This window comes from Leuciscus leuciscus (genome assembly GCF_965113295.1).
Source record: "Leuciscus leuciscus genome assembly, chromosome: 4".
Classification (NCBI taxonomy): Eukaryota; Metazoa; Chordata; class Actinopteri; order Cypriniformes; family Leuciscidae; genus Leuciscus; species Leuciscus leuciscus.
This window is the reverse complement of record NC_138728.1, coordinates 10,046,181-10,071,467: the sequence shown is the minus strand read 5'-3', so window position 1 is coordinate 10,071,467 and position 25,287 is coordinate 10,046,181. Positions and strand designations below refer to the sequence as shown.

At 38.8% G+C, this 25,287-nt stretch overlaps 1 protein-coding gene and 1 long non-coding RNA gene across 2 annotated transcripts; one reads left to right on the top strand and one right to left on the bottom strand.

The window, feature by feature from the left end:
- Positions 1 to 44: 44 nt before the first annotated feature.
- Positions 45 to 7,265, bottom strand: LOC309496296 (scavenger receptor cysteine-rich type 1 protein M130-like). Its single transcript, XM_082166295.1, has 14 exons — positions 6,750 to 7,265; positions 6,143 to 6,457; positions 5,268 to 5,594; positions 4,850 to 5,164; positions 4,318 to 4,680; positions 3,963 to 4,280; positions 2,884 to 3,180; positions 2,696 to 2,773; positions 2,207 to 2,521; positions 1,909 to 2,103; positions 1,721 to 1,810; positions 1,143 to 1,199; positions 988 to 1,032; positions 45 to 650 (listed from the first exon to the last, which is right to left on the bottom strand). Exons 1-14 carry the CDS (start codon positions 6,805 to 6,807, stop codon positions 607 to 609), a joined length of 2,817 nt encoding a protein of 938 aa, XP_082022421.1. The 5' UTR covers positions 6,808 to 7,265; the 3' UTR covers positions 45 to 606.
- Positions 7,266 to 10,845: 3,580 nt separating this feature from the next.
- Positions 10,846 to 24,455, top strand: LOC309496309. Its single transcript, XR_014205103.1, has 3 exons — positions 10,846 to 10,955; positions 11,253 to 11,708; positions 23,779 to 24,455. It is a non-coding gene; the product is annotated as an uncharacterized lncRNA (long non-coding RNA).
- The last annotated feature ends 832 nt before the right edge of the window (positions 24,456 to 25,287 follow it).

Here is a 25,287-nt window from a genome sequence, read left to right as displayed (position 1 = left end):
TTTTGCTGCTGGTATTGGTGAGCTGCTTTACTTAATGCTTTGAAGTACAGGAGAATATTGTAGAATGGCTTGCTTCCCACAAATGATAAGTTGTTATCTAAAGAGGAATGATCGGATGTTATTTTTCAACAAGACAATAACCCTGCCAAAATTGCAAAGACATCCAAGAAGTGGCTTGAGAACAAGTCCCTCAGGCCTGGTCAGAGTCCAGATTTGAACCCTATAGTGAATATTTGGTCTCAAATGAACTTGATGACATTTTCAACTACTCATGAACTGTTCAAAGCCATTAACATTGAATGGAACAACACAGACTCTTCCTGTAATAAGCTGTCATCAAGTTGGGGAAGGCTATTTCAATGCAAAGTTACTTTTATCTACATTATTTGTGCAATTCTTGCTAATTTCCTGACCAGTGATTTGTGATTAAAATGGTTAAGACCATTAAAAGACCACTTCATATTTTGCCATTTTTGGCTTGTACCTTTTTTTCTTTCTTTCCAGAAGAGTGTATATTACCTGATATAAAAAAGCACCAGGAAGCAAACAATAATAATACAATTATTATAAGAAAAAAAAACAGTAGAAGCAGTAATTGTAGGCAGTTCACACACAGTCTTTCTGTTCATTTGGCTCCTCTTCCACATTCTCTGTTAAAAAAGGAAAAAAAGAAATAAAATGAATAAATATCATCATAATTTACAGACTAGACATGCACCAGCTGGTGACTACTTGAGCTGACAGCCAATGAAAATAAGTAAGATGGTGAACAAATTATTTATTTTAGATGAAGTTGGTTGCCGGAGGTGAACATTATAAGACGCATCTGATTGAAACCCCCTCAGACTCTTCCCTTACAGCTCCAACATTTCATTCACAAGAGATGACATCATCATAATTCTTCAGCGTTTACTCTAAAGATGTACAGCAGATGTAAATATTTTTCATATCAAAACAAACCGTGAAAAACTAGACTGTAAAAATCACCTTCTCTCATGGTTGTGGCATCATCATAGGTCTCATTCGTGCTATCTGTGTCAAAATAAAGAGATAACATCACTGTCTCTAAACAAGCACTAAGTGATATCTGCTCTCCTATTTCATATTTATTTTGAAGTAATAATTTATGGAAAAATTCTCACAATTGAGTATATCAGTGATTGCATCATAGTCCTCTGGAGCCTCTTTATCCATTTCGTCTGCATCAATTAAAAATAAAGCATACCAATAAATCATACACTCAGAAAAGTCAGTTGAAACCAGGCACAATATACTGTGTTAAAATCAGTAAAGAAATTACAGAACATTTTGAAAATTACCAGTACCCTTTCTTCTTTTTTTCCTTTTTTTTTCTTACAGTGTAGAACCAGTATAACAACCAAAAAGTTGTTAAATGCTAAACTGCATTCAGAAACTGAGTTCAGAAACGCTGACATGGATGTCTCTCCTCACACTAACACCTGTGTGCGCTCTCACTGACTGCAGTACAAACACAGCGCTGTGGTTTTCACAGCTGAATTCAGTGGTTAACGGCAGGAAGCCTAACAGGATTAACATTTCTTAACTTTAACTGTCAAAAAGACCTGTAGAATCATTAAACGTCAGGATGGTCAAATAAAATAAAATGAACAAATACTTTCATCGCTTTGACTATTCACATCTACAGTATAAATAGTTTTGTCATTATTATTAATAATGGTGATCATTTTAGCAGCCTCACCCTTCTGAGTGATGAGACTGTGTCTGGGCCTGTAATGGATCTCCTCATAAACGGCCTCAGTCGTCGTCGTGTGTCTCCTCTTAGAGAGAGCTGTGAGTGTAGACAGACAAACCTGCTGTCAGTTCACAACACATGACTGATCACACACTGAATAACACACAATATGACAGTCTCTGGATCTCTCCTACCTCTCCTCATCACTCTGTTCTGCTGAATCAGTATAAGCAGTGGCACTAAGAGCAGTAAGAGCAAAACTCCCAGTACAACCACAGAGAGAGACACTGGAGGAGTTTGTGGAGGAGTGACTGATGTTGAGCGCACTGTCTGAGAAACTGGAGGAGAAGCTGATGTTGTTGTGGCAGGAGTAGTGGACACTGACAAATCTGACAAAACAGACACAAACACATTCAAAATCATGTAAATACACAGTTAGCAGCACTAAAATGATGTGAAAATCACTATTATCAGTCAGTGTTTTGCTCTGACTTGCACAGGTGAGTCCAGCGTGCTCTTTGTGGGAGCAGTCAGTGTGGTTCTTCCGGGAGAGAGGACAGTCCCACAGGTGAATCTCATTCCCTCTGCACTCGACTCTGTTCAGCCACACAACACCTTCACCAGCACCAAAGACTGAATTCCCATCAGCCCTCAGTGCTGCTCCACAACCCAGCTGCCTGCAGACCACCTGAGCATCGCTGATGTCCCACAGATCAGCACAGACTGAACCCCACACAGCGTTATGATACACCTCCAGCCTCCCAGAGCACCGGCCCAAACCTCCACTCAGTCTGAGAGGAACATGATCTAAAACACACACAGCAACATCACTGACCAGCTTCAGGACACCATATACAACAAAACACACAGAAACTGGAGTAAAGATTCATTAATTATGAATGTAAAATAAAAAATTATTCAGTGCACAAATAAAAATTAATATCAGGAAAAAAAAGAAATATAAGCTTATGATAAACTTGCTTGAACACTGTCTCTGGTGAGGAGATGAAGAGTTTGAACATGTCAGACGACTCAAAGGAGACTCACGATTTTCCTCCACTGAAATTTTCAAATTTCAAAACATCACTGAACTGATTATTAGACATAAATAATATTTAACCAAACATGATCATGTCAAACTATCTTAAATCAGTTAAATATCTTCTTACCTGAGCAGGTGATCTTGGCCACTTCATTATCACAGTCATTCTGTCCCCAGGGTGAAGATGGACACTGCCATAGAGTGGAATCATGACGTCGACATTTAAAATAATCAAGCCAATTATGAGACTTCAGTCCCACTAAATAACTGGGTTCACTTCCAGATCTTCCACAGTTCAGCTCTTGACAGATCAGACTCGCTGTGTCTCTGTTCATCTGGTTCCAGCACACATTTCCCCAGGATCCATTGTAGAAAACCTCCACATTCCCTTCACAGCCCTCAGTTAACCTGATCTCTTTAAACTCTAGATGGAAAAGGAAGAGATCAATGCCAACTTTCATGTGAGTCTGTTCATTTGGGATGCAAACCATTAAAGAATTTGACGAATAAATCAATTGACGTTTTTTTTCAGTGCTTTTAAGGTATAAATATTTGCAAATCCATTTCCAAAGGATAAGATCATTTAAATAATAAATATATTTTTTATATGTGAAATATATAATATATATATTTTATATATATATTATATAAAATATATATAAAATGGGGGGGGGGGGGGGGGGGGGGTATAATGTAATACTCAACCACTTTAAACAAACAAAAATGTGAATAAATGCTACTGACCAAATGCACACTATGTATATTTAGCTACATTTTGTTGTATGAGCATCCAGTCAGTGACTATATTTCAGTCTCAAAGTTAGCAAACTGTATGTTTTTGATTCACTGAACAAAATGTACCCATTTGTTCAGGAATCACTACACTAGTTATGCTGTGTGCTGAGAACCGACTCATTAAAGTCATTCATTCGGACTACATTAGTCACGCTATGCATTTCATGAAGTAATGTTGTGTTGTGGTAACGATAACTATAGTACTTCAGAAAACTCTGTCAGAGCACATAGAAAAGTGCATGTGAAAGAACAGTTATTGGTTCTAATATTTTATATATATTTTCAGAATAAGAACATATTCTCAGTTCCCAACACTGCTGTTGATGTGCATTACGTGAGTGTACTGGATATTATCGGTCACATTGATAGGTTATTGAAATGTTATTATTTAAATTATTCGTTACAAGTTACCTGAGCACACGACTCCTACATCCTCCTTGTGTTGACAGTCATGTTTCCCCCAGCCTGGAGAAGAGCAGTTCCACAGGGACGTCTCATTCCCCTCACACTCCACCTCATCCAGCCATATGGGTCCAGAACCAGAACCAAACCAGGCTGGTACCTGCTGGTTACTGAGGGCCACTCCACACTGCAGCTGTCTGCACACCACATGGGCATCTTTAATATCCCAGGAGTCATCACACACTGTCCCCCATGAGCCGCTGTGAAAAACCTCCAGCCTCCCTTCACAGTCTCCCCCAGAACCCACCAGCCTGATGGACCCGCGACCTGATATTCAGAGAGAGAAAAACACATTATTGATCACTAACAACTGAAGAATCTGCCCAGATGTTGTTGTTCTCACCAAGGCAGGTGATTGACAGCTGTTGTGTGGAGCTGCAGTTGAGAGTTTGTGGAGATCTGCAGTTCCCCAGATGAGCTTCACTCCCAGAGCACTGGAAGCCCGTCACACACTCATGACTGTGTTCAGGACTGGATAAAGAGGAGCCGGAGAAGTTCAGCAGAGAGCCACAGCCCAGCTGTCTGCAGACCACAGAGGATTCAGTGAGACTCCAGGAGTCCAGCAGAACTCTCCTCCAGACCTGATGGATGGAAACTTCCAGCTCCCCCTCACACTGTCTCTCTCCAGACAACCGCACCAGACCGTCACGAACAGCCAGAGAGGAATCTAGAGAGGAGAGCTCATGTTTTATTTGCAAGTTTGGTAATATGCTTTACATTAATACATTTTATAAAAAAATAAATGAACATAAAGAAAACTGAAATATTGCATTTATAGGCCTACTAGTTAGTCTTTCAGGAGCATGAAATCAATGAAGTCAGTAATCTAAACTCACTAGAGCAGACGACTCCAACATCTCGTCTATGAGAACATTCAGCTCGACTCCATGAAGAGACGGAACATTCTGAGAGTTTTGTTTCATTCCCGTCACAATCAAACACATCAGCCCAGATTTCACCACTTCCCTCTCCAAACCAGTCTGATCCCACAACAGATACAGCAATCCCACAATTCAGCTGTCTACAGAGGACACTGGCAGCTCTCATATCCCAGCATGCATCACACACTGTGCCCCATTTACTGAAGTACTGACGCTCAACTCGACCAGAACAGAAGTCAGGACCATTGACCAGTCTGAGGTCAGTGTAACCTGGACAAACAACAAAGAGTTTACTTAAACAGTATTCAAATAAATGTTTAAAAAAGCTTCTTTGCGATTATCTCAATAAGTTGAAATATTTCTGCTTCATTACCAGAACATAACAGTCCAATATCATTCTCATGGGTACAGTTGTTTTTGAGAGAAGATGATGTTGGACAGAAATATATGTGAGACTCATTTCCTCTGCACTGAATCTCTTGTGTCCACATCTGAGCGTCTCCTTTTCCAAAAGCATCTTCTCCCAGCACCTGTACAGGAGCCCCACAGTCCAGCTCTCTACACACAACCTCTGCATCCTGCTGGTCAAAGGCAGCGTCACACACTGTGTACCAGGTGTTCCCACGAAGGACCTCTAGCCTCCCAGAGCACAGGTGAGGTCCATCAACAAGTCTTGTAAACCGTCCGTAGTTTATGGTTTCTGATTATATTGAGAGAGTGCACAGCACAGAAGAACACTTTAATTGGATATGTTATGTCATGTTTATACAGACATAAAACAACAGCAAGTCACTGTCCTTTAATTAATTAATTAATTAATTTGTTCTTTAGGCAATAACACATGTTAATTATTCAACAAATTGCTTATGAAAAGCTCTGAAAACAAATTACAGCAAGTAGTTTTAATATTTGTGGATGAACATTAAAAAAAATTTTGTATAACGCTTTTGTATAAAGCTGTATAGCAGCTTTACAGAAAATGCATGAGTCCACATTACAATTTAGAGTGATCTGTTATCAGAGGTGAGTGACTGTCCAAGTTATGTATTTCAGAAATACAAATCACACAGTTAGCTAATATGTATTAATTTAAACAATGTATTAATTTAAGGCATATACAGTGAGCTCATTGAAGTAATGAATACATGTTGTTAACAAATGATTAGGATATATAGAAAAGTTGAGTATTGGTGCATGTTGAACCATGATCAGTGATGTATTAACAGAGTGATGTATGGAGCCGCTCACCTGTGCATCTGACTCCAGCATCTTCATGATGACGACAGTCATGATCACCCCATCCTCTTGAGCTACAGTTCTTCAGTGTTGACTCTGATCCACTACAGTCCACATCATCCATCCAGATTTGTCCTGATCCTTGTCCAAAGTAAGCATTACGCACAGCCTCTAGAGCCTCTCCACATCCTATCTCTCTACACACCACTGCAGCATCAGTCATATCCCAGCGATCACGACACACTGTTCCCCACTGACCATCATGATGAACCTCCACTCTACCAGAACAGCGACTGTTACCACCAACTAACCTCACAGTCTCAAAATCTGTACATGAAAGAGAGATTTAGCTAGTAGAACATTGCAAAGTTGAGGATATATTCAAAATAATAAAAAATTGTTATGGCAAATTAAATTGGTTGCCTGTAAAAATGTATTATTAAAATTTAATTAGTATTAGATAAATGATAGTGTCATAAGATCTGTTTTCTAGATATTACACAGGCCTCTATTCAGTTTCTAGTGTTATAATATATATATATATATATATATATATCATATTAACTGCTCATTTAAACATGTGTAATTTCACCTCATTACTCCCTATTTTTTTACTTACCAGATGTGGTTATAGAGACTATAGAGGAGAGTAAAACGAGTGTCAGAAATCCCTCCATCTTCTTCTGCTCGTCACACTGTTTGTTTGCCTCTGTTTCTCCTCTGCTCCCTCAAACACACTGAAGAAACTGGCTCCTGTCAGTCCCCTAAAGAGAGAGAGACTCTCACAGCTGCCAATGACACTCACTGTTCCCTTATTAGACACAACAGAGGAAATCATCAAACACAATCACTGACAAATCACACAGCAGCATTTTTATTTTCTCCATATATATCAATAAAGTGTGAGCGCTGATGAGCGGGACTCCTCCTCCAGTGTGAAGAGACACTTCACAGAGGATAGAATCATATCTTTCATAAGTCAGGATGGAGATAAAGTCACACTAAACTTAAAGGAGATTGATAGAGAAACACTGCAGGTTATATTCAGCATCAAAGCCTGTCACTGCACACAGGAGATACAAGACTGGTGACTGATTTTTGTAAGTCTGATCACTTCAAACACTTGTAACTTAGTAGAAAACAGTAGAAGTAGAACTGTTTTTTCATGAATTATTTGAATAAATGTAACATTTTAATCTCATTGTTTCTGATTAAATTATGCATAATATTAGGCTATACGTCGATTTTACTCTTTTGTTCTTTTATTTAAAAAAAATAAAATTGTATTACACCATAGAATAAACTATATTGTTGCTAAGCTATTCAGATGTGTTTTTATTAAATCAATTAAATACTATCTACATAAATAGGTAAACCGTAGAGAAAAATAAATAACAGCAACGAATGTGCGTTTAATGCTGTATCTGTCCAGTAGATGGCAGCAAAACACCTATTACTGTAAAGACTAGTGTTGCACACGAGGGAGAGTGAACGTATTTCAGGACGGCAATCAATGGTTTTTCGGTAACGTTTTAGATTACAGCCCGGAAAGTAGGCCTACTGCGTTAAGACGAATTTACAGTGTAACTTTTGGTAATTATAGTGTACCTATAAAGTAGGCTACTTACATGTATAGGCCTAAGTAAAAGGGAACAATATGTAAAGTTTGGGGAATAAAGGGGTAACCAGGAGAAAAATATTTAATGTAAGATTGTTGTATCATAATTAGAATAAGTAGACTACCCCTTAGTTATATAATACTTAGCCTACAGTATAAATCATTTTTTAATTCTCCTGGTTCTTACCTCTTTATTCCCCAAACTTTACATATTGTTCCCTTATACTTACATGCAAGTACTTAATAGGTAGGCCTACACTATAATATCACTTTAATTACGCAGTACTTTCCAAGGGCTGTAATCTAAAGCGTTACCAGTTTTTCTTCAGTTATAGCAACATTTATAAGTAACTTGTTTCGTGTAGTAGAGCTCATTTCACTGCACATTGATTTTACACTTTATCTGCTGTTGTAATAGCCTAGTCCTATAGCCTATATGCACAGAGACATAATGTATGTAGGCCTAATCTAATGACACTCTTTAGCGGGGTTTTATTATAAGGGTTTCCACTGACATTTTTTTTTTTTGATTTGCCCTATAGCCAAATATTGCATATTTGGCCTTTTCATGAGTTAGGTCAGAATGTACATGTCACGGTATCAAATGAGGAGAAGGATTTGCAGGTTAACAGTGTTTAATAAAAACATAAACTCACAGCCGTACACAAAATGATAATCCAAACAGGTGACACAGAGAAGGCAACAGAACAACCAGTGACATCAAACAATGAACCAGCAAAAGACACACAAAGACACAGCTTATATATGCAGGTTAATGGGAAACAGCTGGTGACAAATGATCAATGATTAACAGACAGGAGTATGGGAAATGCAGTTCATGATACATATGACAGTGAGGGGAAGAGACATCTGGTGGCAACTCAGGAAACAACACTAATACAATAACACAAAACAGTCTCACACTGTGACAGTACTCCCCCCTAAAAGGAGTGGCTTCCAGACACTCCATAAGACCAAGCACAAAAGTTCAGGTGGGTGGAGGAACGGAGGTGGATCTGGGGGAGGGATGGAGGGTCTAGAACCCCAGGGCGGGGCCGCAGGCGGTGCAGGGAGCCAGGGCGGGGCCGCAGGCGGTGCCGGGAGCCAGGGCGGGGCCGCAGGCGGTGCCGGGAGCCAGGGCGGGGCCGCAGGCGGTGCAGGGAGCCAGGGCGGGGCCGCAGGCGGGACCAGAGACCAGAACGGCGCTGGAGACCAGGGTGGTGCTGCAGGCATCTCCAGACACCAGAGCCGAGCTGCAACCCATGGTGGTGCTGGCGGTAACAAGAACCTGGGCAAAAAAGCACAAGAGGCCCTATGGGCCAGGTTAGCTAGGGCAGACAGTTCAACTAGCTTGGGGTCGGCCATCTTGGGCCAGGCAGAGAGTTCAAGGAGCTCGGGGACGTCCATCTTGGGCCGGGCAGAGAGTTCAAGAAGCTCAGAATCGGCCATCTTGGGCCAGGCAGAGAGTTCAGAGACCTCGGAGTCATCCATCTTGGGCAGGACGGAGAGACTTTCAGTCGTGACAGGAAGTGCAGTAGACTCATGTTCAGACCTCTCAGCTGTGACAGGAAGTGCAGTAGACTCAGGTTCAGACCTCTCTGCCGTGACAGAAAGTGCAAGAGATTCAGGTTCATATTCCTCAGCCGTGACAGGAGGTGCAAGAGACTCAGGTTCATCTTCCTCAGCCGTGACAGGAAGTACAGTAGACTCAGGTTCAGACCTCTCCGTCGTGACAGGAAGTGCAAGGGACTCCGATTCAGACTTAACGGCCGATTCAGGTTCATGGGCTTGAGAGACATCTTGCTGAACAGAAGAGCAGAAAGCAGACCACACACACCACAGAGCCATGGTAAACACAGGAAATACTGAGTCCAATGAACATACCTCTGGTGCCTTCATACAATCGGGTTTAAATCAATAAACTCCCTTTTAAATCAATATTTGAGAGAGAGAGAGAGAGAGAGAGAGAGAGAGAGAGAGAGAGAGAAAGAGGGAGCGCTTCAGAACTCCTGACCTGATATTTAGATAGTATTCTATTCTTCAATAAATATATTTGTTTGACAGGGAAGCTGTGCGCAAACAGGAATATATATTATTAAAAAATGTAATTAAATAAAAAGCACCCCAGAAAAAAGGGCACTTTCTCTCCTGGAATAAAAAGGGCAGGTGCTCAAGCCCCCTTTGATGTCTATGTGTGCACGTGCCTGCCCTCGACCATCTAGTCCTCTCCCTCAACCATCTAGTCCTCTCCCTCGACCATCTAGTCCTCTCCCTCGACCATCTAGTCCTCTCCCTTGTCTAACTAGTCCTCTCCTCTGACATTTTATTTATTTTTTTACTCCTCTGTGTTGTTCTGTGTTGCTTTGAACAAAACTAATCCAAAGAGTGCCTTTTTATTGTGTATGTCCATGGAAAGTCTTCAACATCTGTCTATGTCTCTGATTGAGATTGGAATCAGCTATTTCTTACTGTAATGATCAGTAATTTAAAAATGCTTATCAGCTGTTTTTTTATTTTTATTTGTTTCAGTACTTTTGAGCTGATATTGTTGCAGAAGTAGAGGCTTTATACTGTATGGTTTGGAACATTATGTCTTAATTTCTGGCATGCTGCGTTTAAGCATTTGTAAAAAAAAGACTATACAGATCCATGATTTTGGTATTGGGTATGCTTATATGCTTATATGCTTATATGTAAAGAAAATGCAGGCATTCTAGAAATGTGTTAATTGACTGCATTTTGTGTGAACATGAATTGTGCTAATGGTATGATCACAAGAGACAGATGTTGTGCTAATTGTGTTTAGAGTTTTGAAAATGTGACTACAGATTGGACAAAAGGATGGCAATTGAAAAAAAAAAAAACCCTGTAAACTCCAATATTTTTTAATGCACATCCTTTTCCATCTAGAGTTTAAAGAGATCAGGTTAACTGAGGGCTGTGAAGGGAATGTGGAGGTTTTCTACAATGGATCCTGGGGTAATGTGTGCTGGAACCAGATGGACAGAGACACAGTGAGTCTGATCTGTCAAGAGCTGAACTGTGGAAGATCTGGCAGTGAACCCAGTTATTCAGAGGGACTGAAGTCTCATAATTGGCTTGATTATTTAAATTGTCGACGTCATGATTCCACTCTATGGCAGTGTCCATCTTCACCCTGGGGACAGAATGACTGTGATAATGAAGTGGCCAAGATCACTTGTTCTGGTAAGATGATATTTAACTGATTTAAGATAGTTTGAAGTTGTCATGTTTGTTTAAATATATATTTTATGTATTATTTATGATGTCTATTTGTAATATTCTGTTCAGTGATCTGAACCTTTAACGTTTTATTCTCAGTGGAGGAAAATTGTGAGCCCCTCAAAGTCATCTTACATGTTCAAACTCACCATCTTCTCATCTTCTCTGTCTTCTCCATTATCTTTTAACCCTGATTTTCCCTTAACATTACAAAATATTGAGCTTTCGACATGGCTGTCTATTCTTCTTGTCTATTTTCAGAGGATACTCTAAAGCCTTTCCAACAGATTGTGGAAGCAAGAGAATGTTCCAAAATATATATATATTTTTTTTTTTACAAATATCTTCAGTTGCAACTTTAAAAAAAAACTAAAGATAGACAAAGGAGAGTTAGGAATGGACATAACAGAGATTGAATACCTTTTACTAAATCCAATCTGCTTAAAAGGGATCAATATTAAGGACATATGACATCTTGTCTAGCAATTGCCTCTGCCTTGCCGGAACTGAAGGGTGTCTGGGAGAAGGACATTGGTCAAACCATTGAAGAGAATGACTGGGATGTTGTACGTGATAACGTGTAACCTAAATGTACCTCCCTTGGGATCCATGAGCTCAATTTCAAATTCTTTAATAGGATATATCTTACACCAATGTGTATTAAGAAGATGTTTATCAACTCTACAGGCCTGTGCTTCAAGTGCAATAAAGATAAAGGTACATTCATGTATTATTTTTGGTCCTGTGACTAAATTTTGTCATACCTGAAGAAAGTACATAGTGTAATGGAAGATCTTCTTATGGCGCTTTTCCATTACCAGTACCAGCTCAACTCGACTCGACTCAGCTCGGCTCGCTTTTCGCTCCGTTTTCCATTGCAGATAGTACCTCCACAATAGTACCTGGTCGTCATAGCGACGCCGCAGGAAACTGCCGTGACTTAATCTTTTACGGGAGACGCGCGAGACACACCCGCTACCCCCACACACAGGACAATGGAGGAAATCGAGTGTATGCTGTTTTTGGATGTTTTTGTTTTTGTTTTTGCTTTTTTTTATGCAATGATGACGCAGTGAATAGTGACGATTCTCTGTGACCAATCAGCAGTCTGCCGTGTTTTCACGTCACATTTTAGTATCGCCTCAGCCCTCAGCTCGCCTCAGCTCGCTTGGAACCTCGCCGGAGGTGGTACGAAAAAAAGTACCTGGAAGCAGGTACCAGGGCCGGTGTGGCGAAGTATTCAGTCACCCTGAAGTATTCGGTCCGGGCTGAGGACCCAATTAGTATGCCAGTAGTATGCCTGATCTAAATCTGTTCTCGCGATAACTTGTAGCTAACGTGAGCTATTTTAGTGTTATTATGTGGTAGCTTTATGTAGAATGCTAAATCCCGCTGCTATATGCAAGGTAAGATTAAATTAAATTGTATATTGTATATGTAAATTGTGTATATTCTATAGCTAATATTTAAAATCTCAAGTTGCGTCAATAGCAGGAGAAAGACCGCGAAATTTAAAAATACTACTGTTAATGTGTCACGAAATGTAGTTTTAAGAGTTTTTCAGTCGATAATGTAGTTGTTTCAATCACAAATATGTTGTTTGTTTCTACAGATAGCGCCTATTTAAAAAATTGATCTGACGTTTTCGGAGATGTGAGATCCAAGGGATCACCGGGTGCTCAGCGCTCATGTATCCCGCCTGAAACAGCCTTAACTCGGCTAAATCTACTGCCGTCTGCCGCTGGTTTATGTCTCTAGTCTAGTGGTTAAACATGAGATATAATTCGTCTTGTGTAGGCTATATCTAACGGACGATCTTAGATATCATTAATCTATTATTTGTTCCCTGGCGAATCGTTTTGGCTGAGGGCAAAGTTTTAGCTTCATAACTTTATATAACGTTAAATTATTTAGGCTATTTATCTTTAACGATGTAGCCTGCTGACTTATGTTTGACTGAATCGTTTTACTTACTTTATTTCTTGACTTGTATAGCTTCTTATACCTTTTAGGCTGCTTTTATAATGGCTATTATTGATCAATAAAACAGAAATTTAACAAAAAGAGACAGGGTTGTGTCATTTTATTTTATATAGCCTATGTAAGAATATTTTAATATATATATGATATCACCAATACGGCATGTATTTTTTTTATTTTTTTTCATGTATGGGATGGGAAGTATTTCAGGTGTCTTGAAAGAAAGAAATCAAGTATCACTGACAAAGGCTCAAAAGAGACTATGACTTTCTAAAAGATCTTTTAAAAACAGATTGTTTGTGTTTTTTGTTTTACTTTTAGGACTGGAGAAAATCTGGCAATGGGCTGTCACGACTTCTTTTCTGTTTGTTAAATGCTCAGTTAGGTTTGGGATCTCTGCAAAGGAGTACCTTCTCACAACATAGCGACACTTTATAGTTAACTTAATGATTTACTAACGTAATGATAGCAGTAGCACCAAAACGTACTTTGCAAGATTAAGCGCTGTTTTATATGGATTAACCCTTTCATGCATATTGTTCACTACAGTGGACGGCTATTAAAAAAGCATTTGCTTAAATTTGCACGGGTTTTGATGGCTTAGTTGCACATCATCCTCTTCAGTGGACCCTGGTGCATCATCCTATACATTGCAACCAATTGTTGGCAAGCCGTTGTGTTTCGATTTTTTTCCCCCTCCAAACCAAGATGGTCAATGGTCAGTCAGAAATGCCAAGTTGCTCCGGAATATCCAACCATTCCTTTCCTAGGAGACTCTTGTAGGTAAAAAAAATATTGCAGCATCAAACAATATCTAATGAGTCATATCACAGTTCAATTTTCCAAGTTTTGATTTTAGATTGGGAGAAAAATCTGATTAATCATCTGTCCACTGTAGTGGACCTCATGCATCAATGGCTATATTTCAGCTACAATTCTTATACTGTGAATATTGTTTTTGAAAATACTTAATCTGCAGTGACATTTATGTAAATAAATGTATTATTAGAATGTAACGTGCTTACATAATGTATGTGACTTGTATTGCATTAATTTACTCGTATCATCAAAAAGTGATCTGATTATGTAATGCATGTTACTTGTAATGTATTACTTTACTTGTAAATGAGTAATAAATGAGAAGAGCTGTAAATGAGAGATAACTTCTTAATGAGTTTGATAAAAAAATATCATTGCCTTTTAATGTGTTAAATGTATTCTGTGATTTACAGTATCCGCTACGTTTGCTTATGATAAAACAACTAATTTTACATAATATTTTCTACAATAAATAACATGATTTAAATACTGTGTGTTGCGTTCCCTCACATTACCTCTTTATGTCTCTAACACAGGTGGACATCTTTATTACAAGACTGCAGACGGATCAAACCGTCTAGTTGTCATGGATGAGCAACAGAAGGAACGAGTCCTTCGGGACTGCCATGACAGCCCAGCTACAGGTGGGCATCAGGGGATAACAAGGACATTTAATAAGATTGCAAGCGCATACTACTGGCAAGGCATCTTTCCGGACGTCACGAAGTGGGTAAGATAATTGTAGACTCAAATTCCTGACCCACGAGATGGTTTCATACAGCCCCTCAAGTGTAAATAATTAACTCATTGGTACGTTATGTAGAGGCCACAACATATTATATTGAGGACCACAACATCATATTCTATTAAATACTTAAAGGAGAACTTGGTAACTTTTTTAACTTAATAAAACTGTCTAGAAATCATTTGGATGGTTAAACAACCTGTTCTGGTGATATTGGTGACTTTCCCCGCTCCCCCCAGCGTTCCCAGGCGGAAAACCAACCTTGCAACTTGCGCACTGCCGTCCCGGCAAAGTGAAATTGGAAGTCTCGTGAGAAGCGAGAACTAGAACGAGAACGAGCGCGAAACACAAATTGCTTTACGGCAATTCGACATAAACACACACGCATGTATGATGTATTACCAGATTACTCACCTCGGTAGACATAGTTCCACACGATACAGTTGGCTTGCTCCGATCAAAACAAACGCACATGAGCAGCGGTAGAGAGGGGGAGGAGGCCGCCGCAAGTGTGTTTTTTACGACTGTGTTGTGAAATATACGCCCCCCCACAGCTGTAGGGGGAGCTCGTGGGGAAAACATGCGACAACAAAAGGGAAAATCAGCGAAGAAGTGACTAGAGTTCGCTAGAGTTACAGAGTTCTCCTTTAATGGTGTTAAGTTGTGTCCTCAAGATCCTATGTTGAGTTTGAGACCCCTGATGTAGTTGTACAAAGTAATGTGTTTCTGTTGTTTGTAATGTTACAAACACCTAAATTTTTTTTTTAGGTTGCCCAATGTCCACAGTGTCAGTGTAATGATACTATTAAAACAGTGGCTCCAGTGTTGCACCCTATCAAGGTCACTAAAGCCTGGAATGTAATAGGAATGGATTTGATGGGACCATTTCCAACCAGTCCTCAGGGGAACAACAGAACATCACTCACACACATCATCAACTCATCCCTCCATACTGGCACCTTCCCTACAGCATTCAAGCAGGCTCGGGTTACTCCACTGCTCAAAAAACCAACGCTAAACACATCATTTGTAGACAATTACAGACCTATCTCTCTCCTACCATTCATTGCGAAGACACTTGAAAGAGCTGTCTTCAACCAACTAACATCCTTCTTGTCTCTAAACAACCAGCTGGATGTCAACCAATCTGGCTTCAAGAAAGGACATTCAACTGAGACTGCATTACTGTCAGTCACAGAAGCCCTACGGATCGCAAAAGCTGCTTCCAAATCTTCAGTCCTCATTCTCCTGGATCTGTCTGCTGCCTTCGACACGGTGAATCATCAGATCCTTATGTCCACCCTCTCATCACTGGGCATCACAGGAACTTCACTCCACTGGTTTGAGTCCTATCTCACAGGTAGGTCCTTCAAGGTCGCATGGAGAGGTGAGGTATCCAGAGCACATCAGCTGACCACAGGGGTTCCCCAGGGTTCAGTTCTTGGTCCCCTCCTCTTCTCCATCTACACCACATCACTGGGACACATCATACAGGCACACGGTTTTTCCTACCACTGCTATGCTGATGACACGCAGCTCTTCCTCTCCTTTCAACCAGATGATCCCACAGTAGCTGCACGGGTCTCAAGCTGTCTGGCGGACATCTCCACATGGATGAAGGAACATCACCTGCAGCTCAACCTGGCAAAGACTGAGCTTCTCGTCCTCCCTGCCAATCCGTCTCTACAGCACGACTTCACCATCCAGCTAGAGTCATCATTAATCACCCCATCAAGATCGGTCAGAAATCTTGGAGTAACGTTTGATGACCAGCTAACCTTCGCAGATCACATTTCAAAGACAGCTCGATCATGCAGGTTTGCACTGCACAACATCAGGAAAATCAGGCCTTTCCTAACTGAGCATGCAACACAACTCATCGTCCAGGCCCTGGTCATCTCTAGGCTTGACTACTGCAATGCTCTTCTGGCTGGACTTCCAGCATGTGCAACCAAAACCCTACAGATGATCCAGAATGCTGCAGCTCGTCTTATCTTCAACGAGCCCAAGAGGGCCCACGTCACTCCTCTGTTCATCTCTCTGCACTGGCTACCTCTCGCTGCTCGCATCAAGTTCAAGGCACTGACGCTTGCTTACAGAACTATCACAGGCTCAGCTCCCTCCTACTTTCACTCACTCCTACGAGTCTACATCCCTACCAGACACCTACGATCGGTCAACGAGCGACGTCTCGTGGTTCCATCACAGAAAGCCACAAAATCACTTTCCAGAACATTCTCATTCACAGTTCCATGCTGGTGGAACGCTCTCCCCACCCTCATCCGGAATGCAGAATCCCTGACAACATTCAAAAGGCAGCTGAAAACCAATCTCTTCCGTGAGCACTTAACCTTATAAAAAAAAAAAAAAAAAAAAAAAAAAGTTTTCCTTTCCCTTTGTAACATCACTTATCAGGCTTATGCTACTCTGAATAATACCTGAACTTCGTACTTTGAGCACTTCTTGCGTTGTTGTTGCTTTTGCCTCTTTATGATGACTCGCTGAATTTTGTCCTAATTTGTAAGTCGCTTTGGAGAAAGGCGTCTGCTAAATGACTAAATGTAAATGTAAATGTAAACATTTATGTCCTCACAATGACTGACCTCTTCACCAAATGGGTTTTCGCCAAATCCCTGAAGTGTAAGACCGCAGTTGAGGTGGCTAAAGGGGTCTTACAAGCATTTAATGCATATGGACTGGTTGAAAGAATAATCACAGACCAGGGGAGGGAGTTTGTGAACCAGGTTATTATTATTTAGTTAAGAAGATTTTATTATTACATTTTTTGGCTATATGTTATAAGAATGTACCATGTCTTTGATACCTTTTGGATAACCGCTAAATGAGGACATATTTAAGGAATTGGGTGTGAAGCAGTGTGTCACGTCAGCTTACCACCCTCAGTCAAATGGACAGGATGAGAGGACTAATCAGACTATAAAGAGGTCATTGTCAAAGTACTGCAATGACATGCAGAATGACTGGGACGACTGGTGCATGCCATCAACACCTCAAAGCAGGTGATTGGAACTGCTTAAAAAAGAAATGACTATATGCAATTGATTGTGTAAATTTAATTTGTTGAAACACTTTTTTTAGGGCTCTACAAAGTATACACCATTCTTTTTGATGTTTCACCGGCACCCAAACACGCCAGAGGTTCTAAACACAAAGGTAGTATCTGAGACAGATTGCTTTGTAGCAGAGGATCCGAATATTGTAATGCCAACACGGATGGTAGAGGTGACAGCAGTACAGGCAAAGGTAATTGTCTCTAGTATGAACTATAATTAAGTAATAATTCACATTATTTAAGGTATTCTATTAAGTCTGTTTATTGTACATTATCTTCATAAGGTGCGGGATCACATTGCAAAAGCACAGGGGAAGCAAAAGGCGGAGTACGAGTCCCGGAAAAGAAAAAATGTGAAATCATTTCACATCCACGAAGGAGAGGAGGTACTCAAAGCAAACAAAAGAAAAGAGGGACGCAAAGGTGGACGTTTAGAGGGGAACTGGACAGGCCCTTTTGTAGTCGAAGACATTACCGGAAAAGGGGTTGCTACACTTGCAGACAAATCAGGCAACATTCTCCGCCAGAAAACCAATGTGTCCCAACTCAAACCATTCCTGCGGCGTGACATTAACCTGAATGGTGAGAAAGGCAGTACATTACAGTAGATGGTCCACTTTTTGAAGTAAATGTTTATGGCAAATTTAAAATATTACATATACAACCTTTTTCAGTGAAAATTCATGACGACCATGATTCTTACTGCCTGAAGACAGACATGGCAGGAGGTGATGCATCACGCACAGGTATGCTTTATTTTATTTAATTTAAAAAAAGTACAATAAGTAACTTTGACAAAGATTTGTGACTGATCCAAATGTGTTTACAGAAATTGAAAAAAAAAAACAGTTTTCAATGGATCGCTTTCACATCTTGGAGCTAGAAGAGGTAAGATGTTAATTAAATGGAAGTCTGTTATATAATATATAATATTATATATGTAAGACAATTACAAAGCTTTTTTTTTCTAGGAAATGTATATGAGAATTTTGAGTGAGGAAACCGACAGAAAGCGGCCACTCATTCAGTTTCCGAGATGCCAGGCCACAGTTGAAGATTTCGAGACACTGTGTCCACAGAAGAAAAGTTTCCCATGGCTGAATGACGATGTTAGAATTTTAATTTGCGAGTCTCTATTTGCCCCAATGGAATAAATGCTTTGTGGGATCTCCATATCTCAGCTCTGGAAGGCTCTAGAGCCTCCAATCATTCATTCATGTCTATGTCTCAGCACCCTCTAACAGAATCCAAGATTTCAAGAATATCCAAGAAACTTTATTTTTTGACCCAAAATATCTATAAGACGTACGTACACCTTATAGTTTTTTTGGGGCGAAAAATAAAGTTTCTCGGATATTCTCGAAACCGTGGATTTTGTTAGAGGGTGCTGAGACATAGACATGAATGCATGATTGGAGAAATTTTGGGACTCAGGCGAGCCCTCCATATGTGTCCAATGGGAGCTTATTTATATGGTCTTTTGTACACAAACCTCCTATATGTACTTCTTTTATTATTCAACAACATTTTATTGAAATCTACTATTTCTTTTAGATTCTTGACACAAGGATTGCACTGCTCTGTAAAGCACATGGTGGAACTGCTTTACAGGTGCACACGTTCGTTCTCTGGTGGCGATCCTTCACTATCAAGAAACATGTGGATGACAGTCACATTTCTTGTCTGAAGGTAAATGTTGTTATGAAATAAATTTCAGGGCCAGGGGACACACTTACTTACTTATTTACCTAAAAATATTTTAAAGGACCTTGATGAGAATGACACAGTCCTTATTCCAAGAATTGTTGGTGGACAGAGCCCCGAAAAGGGAAACCACTTCATTTTGTGGGTATGTATGGATAAAAAAAAATACATTTTTGCTCAACAGTTGTTACTCTGGTTAAAGCGGTTTCTGTTTATGTTGTAAAGGTCTTGGATGGTTTGCTGAATCGTATTCGAGTTTACGACCCCACTGGCAACTACAAGTCAATTTCTGCGATGGACCTGGCTATACTATGGTATTTTGTGCTTTGTAAATGTCAAAACTGTTATCTTTATTTACTAATGTACATTTCTTAATTTCTTTTTTCTTTTGTGCAAAAGCAATGCCTTCCGAAATACTTGGGACTTGGAAAAATGGACTGTTGAGTACCCAGAACAGTGGAGGCTGGCTGACTCTAACAACTGTGGGGTTTTGGTTTGTACAGTAAGTTAAATAAATGCTTTTATTTATTTATTTTATTTTATTTTTATCTACATTACTTTAACAACTGTGTTTATTTCATTAGATGGCAGAAATGGAGGTGAGGGACAAATGGACCTCTATGAAAAACGAGGTGATACAGGGAGACGATCTGTGGCATCTGAGAAGATATCACGCATCATCAATGGCAGCATATGCTGTTCAGCATATGACGTATAAAAGGTATGTGTATAATGTGTGTCCTCATTCATATAAATCAACTTAAAATTGTAATAAATCAAGTAGATCGATGATTTTTAAAATATAGGACAGTCGAGGAGGTGGGAAAAAAAGGAATTTGTTCTCTTGTCAGTGATACTGAAATTCAGGTACATATAAGACTTTACAAAATTTAAAATGGCTAGATATTGTTTGCTATACTAAATATTTTTTTCAGGAGTTTCAAGGAATTGTAAAAGGCTCACTGAAACCCACATGGAACAAATGGTGGCAAATGAAGACTGGAAAAATGGCAAAACCTAAGAGCTTTCATCCTGCCTTGTCAGCACATGTTGAGGAACTTCTGGGACACATCGACAACATTGTGTTTGAGCAAAAGAAGGACAAAAAACTTGAAAATTTTGACCTTTTAATGTGTGAACTGATTCCTGAGGTAAGCATTTTATGGGATCGTTTTGGTACAAATAAGTACTTGAATTTTTTATATCACCAAAAAAACACATCATTTTCTCACCCTGGTATCATTTGATAATATGTTGGGAGAAACTGATGGCTGATTTTTATATGTTTTGGTGAACTAACTCATTAAACTAACTCATTAAGTAATTACTTTTTTTTATCTTTTGTACAGATCAGCCTTCTAATACTGAGACGAACGGAAGGTTTCAGTCACTTTTGGGCTGATATATCTTATCTTGTGGAGTGTGTCATTAAAATAGCCTTTTAATGTCACAACACCCCAGGTTCAACGAGCTAACTACGTTCTGCTGCGTTGCACCTTTGGGCTTGCATATCAAAGTAAAAACAGTGAGTGATGTTCCATAGCACTAAAGACTGTGCAAATGTCCAGTTGAACATGATGTGTTGCAGCATGTTTGTGTGTTTTTACAGAGTTCCCTCAAGCCAGTCCATGACACCTAGTCCAGCCTCCTCGCCTACAGGTCACGACCCCACCATCTAAAGGGGAAATTGACTGACTGCATCATCTAGGCCTTAGGATGGTTCCACAAAGAATTGACTGCATATACAACATGAATTTACTTCAAACTAAAGATTTGACTTTTCATACAGCAAAAGACACTGCATCCATTTGTGTCTCATTAGTTCTCAAAAAACTTTAACCTTACAGTTCATTAAATATTTAAACACAGCTAACTCAACATTAGTTGTTTTTAAATCTTCACAATGTATAGCCAGAGAACTATCACAAAAGTATTTAGGAAAGTAACGACATACAAAAGTATGTCTGTTTAAAGCTGCTTTGTATTGTTGTGTATTTTTAAAAGCTCTATAAATGTCCTAAAACGATGTGCATTTTGCTTGTAGTTTTGTGTTAATAAAAATGTAATATATTACATCTCATAATTCAGTTGAATTCATTATGTATTGTATTGTGTAATTTAATAAAAATGTTATACAAGTTTTGGTTCACTAATTTTATTACATTAAATGTTATTGTGTTGTATGATGTTCTGTATTAAGAAATAATTATGCCATAAATCATATGCATTAGTACACAAATGACATGCTTGTAACAAAAAAAAAGCATTTTATGCCCTATTGCCCATATTATGCCCTATACATACTTAAAAATGGTATTTCTTTAAAATAAAAGATTATTATATGAACTAAGTAGTTTGATTACATTAAGATTTGTGATTCTATAATTTTATTATACTGTTCTTTAGTCAAGGCTTGACAACCAATTAATATATATACACCCACAAAACATAGCTAGCATTCTGTAATTTATTTAAATGTCTAAACTGTTAATAAGAAAAACAGTAATATACACAAATAAACATTATGTTATGGCTCTTTTAATAAATAAAATTGTACTTGTAACATACTGCGCTGATTATTGCGATAAAAAACAATGACATAATTATAATTGCACCACGAATTGCTGTGAATACGGTAAGGCAGTATAAGCTCAGTAAAGCTCATAGCACGATCATCAGATAACGTTAGCTCTATGCTATGCTACTATCTAAGCTAACTAAAAAACACACTAACAACGAGAAATGTTTAATTTCACAATCTATAGCTTCGGTTAAATACTAGTATATGAAACGTATCATTTAAAATACATTAAATACATTAATGATTCGTTATAACGTAGTACAAACGTCTTCTATAATAAAGTGATTTTGTATGATTTGTAAGCAGGCACTAAAGCGATTACCCATAAAACGTGCTTTGAACCAATCGGATTGCTTGGGTCCTCAGCCCGGACCGAATACTTCAGGGTGACTGAATACTTCACCACACCGGCGCGTCCATATAGGCGAACTAGGCAATTGCCTAGAGCGGCACTTTTGTAAGGGCGGCAAAATGTGTGCCAATCGGGAATGAACAATTCACAAAATAGGCTATATGATTTGCTGAGCTGCCGCTGCGCCGCCCTGCGCCGCCCCGCCCCGCCCCGCCCCCTGCTCTCACGAGTCATGACTCATGACTGAGTGATGGGAAGTTCGGATAATTTTACTGACTCTCTTGTTCGATCTCGTTCATAAAAATTAACGAATCTTTATTTGAGTCATTTCGTTAATTTAAGTGGCTTTAAATGTTACACAGCCAAAATCCCCGATCACATCCACCTATGCATATAGTATATGTATATATTTGCTTCCTCTTGGTGTTCTCTGGCTAGAGCGCAGAACAGCGGAGTTTGTATGGACAGAAGTGCATGCCTGAGCTTGTGTTTTGGGTTAAGCTGCGTTGCTTTGACATTGTGGAAAATATAACAATAGAAACAAAATATAGGCTATTAGCCTTTTTACCCATTATTATCAATCTAAATTAATCTCGGTTTTAATTTAACTTAATTTCGTTTTTCTTTATGTAAATTTCGTTTTTCTTTATTTAAATTTCGTTTTACTTTATTTAAATTTCGTTTTTTCTTTATTTAAATTTTACATTTAGTTTTTTTCTTTATTTAAATTTTGTTTTTCTTTATTTAAATTTTGTTTTTCTTTATTTAAATCTACCCTTTACTGTGTCAGTAATTTGTTAGTCAGAAAAATATAGACTACCTTAAAGTATTGCTTAATTTAACATACATGTGTGTGTGTGCGTTTTATATTGCTAGTGCAGCGTGCGTCAAGTAGGCTATATAAGCCCTGCCCGCTTGAGGTGCGCCGCTTCCCGCTCGCGGTGTTCTGTAGTTTACTAAAAGTTTATTAATTCTGAATGTGTCGTGTCTCGCGTGTCCATCTATATTGCACCACCAAATGCTACACTGCACTCCCTTGTGAAGTCGATTGGATGAACGGTTCTCGAAATAATCAAAATGCAAACGGACATATAGACACATAGAGATTCCTGCCTTTATTAGAGAGAAGAATATCTTCAGCACCCTCTCGAAGCTTTGAATATTCGATGTTCATTACTACCGCAGCTTCGAAGCTCAAAAAATGGTATTCGGACCAGCCCTAGGGGCGGCACAAATGTTTTTCGCCTAGAGCGGCAGAAGTGCACGCGCCGGCCCTGGCAGGTACAGGTACAACTTTTACACAGTGGAAAACCAAACAGAGCCGAGTCGAGTCGAGTCGAGGCGAGCCGAGGCGAGCTGGTACTGTGTAGTGGAAAAGCGCCATTAGACTACACTTCAATATGACTCCAACTTTGTATTAATTGAATCTTAATGTGAACAGTCTGTTTTAAAAAGAATGCAATACAGCTATTTGTTGTCCTGGTATACTCAGCTAAAAAATGCACTTATAGTTACTTTTGTTCTGCATCACAGGCTCCATCCCTTAAAATGTGGACATCACAGATCGCTACATGGTTACCACTTGTAAAGCTCACCTACAACAAACATCAAAAATCTAAAATTCTGGTTGATATGATCTCCCCTTTGGGAATATATAAAGGAACTCCCTCAACATATCAGACCGCTTTTAATCTCTGCTAATTTCCTTTGATTTCCTATTTAAAGGATGCTCTGAATTAATGACATTGTTTATCTGTGGATGTTGTTGTTTTATTATTATTATTTTTAGGTTTTGTACACCCTGTAACATGAAGAGAACTTTATATGATACTGTTAATATAAGTTTTCAACTGTGGGCAAACAATACAAATAAAATAAAATAAAATAAAACACCACATAGACACAGGATGAGTCAAAATTATTGTAGGTATTTTATGAGATCAATGAATAATTCTAGATAACTTATTATCAGAGTTGTTTAGATTTTGAGAATGCACATTAGCTTTTCTTCTATGAATGTTTAAATTTACAACAGCGCATAAAAATGTGATTTGAGTTTCACAAACAAAAAACGCAGACAGACTGAATGAAGATGTAAATCCACTCTCTGTCAGAAGGTGCTGCTTATGGAACAGAAGAAATATAATATTGGTTTTCCCGGTAATCAAAGCAGAGCTGAGCTTATAAACACGGTTTTAATGATGACCATACATTTTTTTTAAATAAACATCAAACGAAAGTGAGCTTGGCGACCTCTTGTAAACCTTTAAACCTGTGTGTGTGTTTAGATAAAAAATTTTAAGCTAAATTAAATCTCTTTAAAATACTTTCTCAAATCATATGGATTAATTTTATGATTCCTTCTTAACATTTTTGGATCTTTTACATTTTGTTGACTTGGACTTTCAATAGAGGGACACAAACATTGCAAAGATAATTTCACAAAAAATATCTTAATTTGTGTTTCAAAGATGAAATGTCTATAGAACGACAACAACCTGAGGATTAGATTATGATGACAGAATTTTCTGTGAAATTGTTTCTGTCTTTTTGTTGTGAATGTTGTCCTGAAGCTGGTCAGTGATGTTGCTGTGTGTGATTTAGATCATGTTCCTCTCAGACTTGATACATTTAGTCTGTTTTGTGAACATGTTTCTATGGTTCTGCCGTCCCTCCACAACAGGAAGTGTCCTTTCTGAAGAACAGCATTCTGGGTATGAAGATGCTGATAAGTTTCTGTCAGGTTAGAGGACTCAAATATAATGTATGTCTCTGCATTTTATTTTTGCATACATGATGTTGCATATATTATTTATTTATTTAATTATCAAAATCTGCGGAATCACGCCTGATTATTATAATGACACATTAAAATCCCAACACATCGTGCTATAGATTTATTTCTGTAATTATTAATATTATTTGAAAATGCATGTGTATTTGATGTGATTTCATTAAATATGTTTAATTGTCAAAATCCAACATTTACATAAATAGATGCATTTTATTTTGTAATATTTTGTTGCAAATGACATATCAGAA

Bases quoted from the DNA above. Each gene is read 5' to 3' on its own strand.
- LOC309496296 (XM_082166295.1), bottom strand. From the start codon at position 6,807: ATGGAGGGATTTCTGACACTCGTTTTACTCTCCTCTATAGTCTCTATA. The intron at 2,774-2,883 runs GTAAGAAGATAT...TGAAAATTTCAG, and splicing joins GGCCAAGATCACCTGCTCAG to TGGAGGAAAATCGTGAGTCT. The intron at 2,104-2,206 runs GTCAGAGCAAAA...CTGTTTTGTCAG, and splicing joins CGCTGGACTCACCTGTGCAA to ATTTGTCAGTGTCCACTACT.